The 3,681-nt window shown below is 33.6% G+C and overlaps 1 protein-coding gene across 2 annotated transcripts; it reads left to right on the top strand.

Annotated features, from left to right (window-relative positions):
• Positions 1-317: 317 nt before the first annotated feature.
• PPT1_1 (Palmitoyl-protein thioesterase 1) lies at positions 318-3,678 on the top strand. Of its 2 annotated transcripts, none has more exons than XM_051210124.1 (3): positions 318-789; positions 831-930; positions 2,990-3,678. In XM_051210124.1, exons 1-3 carry the CDS (start codon positions 743-745, stop codon positions 3,296-3,298), a joined length of 456 nt encoding a protein of 151 aa, XP_051064084.1. In that variant the 5' UTR covers positions 318-742; the 3' UTR covers positions 3,299-3,678. The 2 variants fall into 2 exon arrangements, with proteins under 2 accessions (XP_051064084.1, XP_051064083.1); XM_051210123.1 differs by having other exon boundaries at positions 824-930.
• Positions 3,679-3,681: the final 3 nt, after the last annotated feature.

Below are 3,681 nucleotides of genomic sequence, written 5' to 3'. Positions count from 1 at the left end.
ACCACCACTCTGCTCAAGATACCACTCAAAAGACCGAACGTCAAAGAACGAACACTTAATTATGCTCTCACTTTTCTCATTAAGGGTTGCAACCATTTGGAATGCTCTCCTAGCTGAAGTGACCACAGCACCCTCAGTGGATAGGCTTAGGTGGAGACTTGATAAACACGTACTCACTCATAGATTGCGATTTCTCTCTCGGATCAGCTGATGCATGTATCACAGCTCACCTACTGCTGTTTATGATTCATATCAACAAGTTGTTTCTATACCTGTCATTACTATCTCAGTTCCCCTCTTATTCTTTCTATTCTATCTCCTCACATAATACATATTAAGCAAATTATTTATTTATAATTAGGACTGTCGTAATCTATTAGCACATTTACCATCACTTTCCCTTTTCGCATTGCGATCAATCAACCTCCTACCTGGTAATGTGATGGCTGCTAGTATCCAGAGTTCATAGAGCTCAGAGAAAAACGCACTCAATCGAATTTCAAGATATACAAATCCACAAACAACTACCAAACCAACTAGAATTATTGCAGTTAAGTGGCTAAACTACTACACACTGGACATTATCCAATACCTGGAACTATACTGAAACAACAAGAAGCGAGCACAGACACCTAACGTTTTGCATAAACTCGTGACAAATATATTGATTATTGGCTCTAGGTCAGAACATGTTTGTTATGTACCTTCTGTTAACGTGGGTTTTACTGATTTCAAAGTTGTCATGTACCTCAACAGAAAAGTTGCCCGTTATTATCTGGCACGGGATGGGTTTGTTACTTTACTCGGCTCGCTTATTTTGAAGGCGATAGAGGAACGGGTATGGGTATACTGAAGCTAGCTAAAGCGATACAAGACGAAATACCTGGAACATATGTAAAATGCATTACCACCAGCAACTCAGTAATTCAGGTGAATGAACTTTTGTCTGTAAATATGTGTTTCTGAATAACTTATCAGAACAGTAATTTATCATATGAAGTGTTTATTATATGCACCTTATCAAAATGTATATAACACAGAGTACCAAGTCTACTAAAGCTAAGAATGCAAACCGCTAAGTGGCAACTTAGTATTTTAAAAAATAGCTTTCGTTGAGGGGATATAGATTTTCAGTGCTTCTAAGTTTTCTGAAGTCTTTCTCTGTTGGGAGAACAAATGATAATAGCTTTAAGAAAGAAATCTTTATGCTATTAAAACATTCGGAACTAAAGATCATATACTAGCTGAACAGTTCCAAAAACGTGACAAACTACTGTGTTGTTATCTTTCTGGTGTTTGTTGTTAACTTTAAAATAATCTGTGACCTGGGAATTGAGTATACTACTACTTATAATACAACTTAATATTGATAAAATGGAAAAAAGCTTTGCTGGTGATTTTGTGTCTCACACACAATCGTTTCGTCAGATTGATTTAGACATCTGCCAGTAGCAAAAGGAATGTAATCAATTTTCATCTATTACTGGGCAGATAAATGTAGCCAAGATTTTTTCGTCAGTAAATTTGTTCGCAGTTACACTTTAAGATCATATCCAGTTTATGGGAAAGATGACTGATTAAATCTTTGAGACATTTTCCATTCAAACGAAATTGAAAAAACTACATTCAGAGTAGAGAATTACAAGTATAAGTTGCTATTATTAAAAGCTTGCTTACCCCGTGGTGCTACTTAGCTTTTGAGACGAATAATACATTTTAAGCGCATAACTCTGGATAATTATCGTTCTATATTTTTTATATTGCAAATTCGAATGACTTTCCAAATTCATGACGTCCTGACAGCAGCTTATCATGGCGAAATCAGTGATCTTCGATTTTCGTTAACAGGATATTAGTTACGAATCAAATCAAGGCGTTCTAAGTCGTGGTTAAAACCCCTTATAAAAATGCTACATTTCAAATACAAATTCTGCACAACAAAGTTGTAGGCAGAAAGGAAACACACAGCAAACTACTGATGAAGTATGAAAATGTTGGGTTTCAAATAAGTTTTTAAACAGATTCTTGTAAAAATGATTTTGACGAGATCAAATGTATCTACAGATTTTCTGATGATTATGAAATTTGACTTTTTACGTAGGTTTTTATAGAAAAAATCATCTCATTTAATTTGATCCAAAATTCACACACACCATTTGATGAATCATTATATTCCCAGATAACTGAAGTGTATAGTTTAAACTATTCGTTGAGGATAAGAAAAAAAACCTCATATAAGTTGTAATAGGTTAAAAGTCGGTATATGCAAGTATTGGTATTACTTAAATAATACTGTTGTGTATGTGCAGCTAGAAAATTAATAATTCAGCGGAAAGTGAACACCAAATATGAAGTGTTAGTTAATCTTTGTTTCTGATTTGTTCATTTTCAGTAAACATAATTTTCGGTCCGGTATTATGATCTAATAAGCTTCTATTTTAAATAAATCAAAAGAAAAACTGTGGTCATATATACGTCATTTTTAAAGTCCAAATAAATTCCAGATCACCAAAACCAAAGACTTAATAGAGCGCTTTGAAGTTGTGAAAAGAAAAATTATAGAAACTGGACCAAAACATCAAATGGTCTGGAAGAATAGCCTTTTTCAAGATCTAGGCTATTGCTTGAATCTAACGATTTCAGTGTTGGTCATTTGAAAGATGTATTTGTGGTTCTACATCCTATTGAACACAGGTTGTTGCGAAAGCGATGAAATATGAGCATAATTCTTCATACAGATTATTAGATTGCGAATCAAACAGTGAACACAGATAACCGCCAAACATTTTCATATCTTGATCTCGTCTGATAACTCCCCTCTGCCGAACTGGGCCACTTATACATCCACTGTAAACTTATAATTTTTATATATACCGCTTTATTATGTGCAACTTATTCAGTACCAAGATGATAATTCTATCTACTTTTTGGCGGTTTTTATTGACTTTGATTTTACTTCTTCGGCACTTATTTTTTGCCCTCTTTGTAGGATATTGAAGATACATATTTTATGCCGATCAATGATCAACTGGATTATGTTTGTCGTATGATACATGAAGATAAAAACCTATCTAATGGTCTACACATGATTGGTATATCACAGGGTGGATTATTTGTTAGAGCGTTAGTTCAAAAATGCAACTTATCGAAAGTCGGCACAGTTGTTTCTATTGGAGGACCTCAACAGGGTATATTTGGGATACCAAAATGCACTATTGATGGGTTTATTCATTTGTGCTTATTAATGAACGAGCTACTTTCATATGGAGCCTATATTAAATTTATTCAGAGTCAGTAAGTGCTAGACAAATAGTTATGAAATTATCAGCGGTTTTGGATTTATTAAAGTATGCTAGCATAATTGTAAGTTGGGTAAGAGAAACTATATTTTCAAGATTTACAAATACTAAAGTGTGTCAGTATTCAAGGGGTCTAAATGGTAGCTTCATCACAGTTAATTGTAAATTTAAAGTACATTTAACTTATCACATATTATTATATATTATATGTACATATATTATTAATATTAGCGCATTGCCTTCTGCTCAATTTGATCATACATTTACTGGTTGTGAAGTTTTTTGCGAAAAATAACTGTTTAGCTAAACTAATTGGAGGAGACGAAAAACATCACGGATCACATCATTCTAGTCAATAAATCTCTATTACTAAGGCGAGTTT

This window comes from Schistosoma haematobium (genome assembly GCF_000699445.3).
Source record: "Schistosoma haematobium chromosome Unknown HiC_scaffold_198, whole genome shotgun sequence".
NCBI classification, from domain to species: domain Eukaryota; kingdom Metazoa; phylum Platyhelminthes; class Trematoda; order Strigeidida; family Schistosomatidae; genus Schistosoma; species Schistosoma haematobium.
This window is presented reverse-complemented; position numbering and strand designations above follow the sequence as displayed.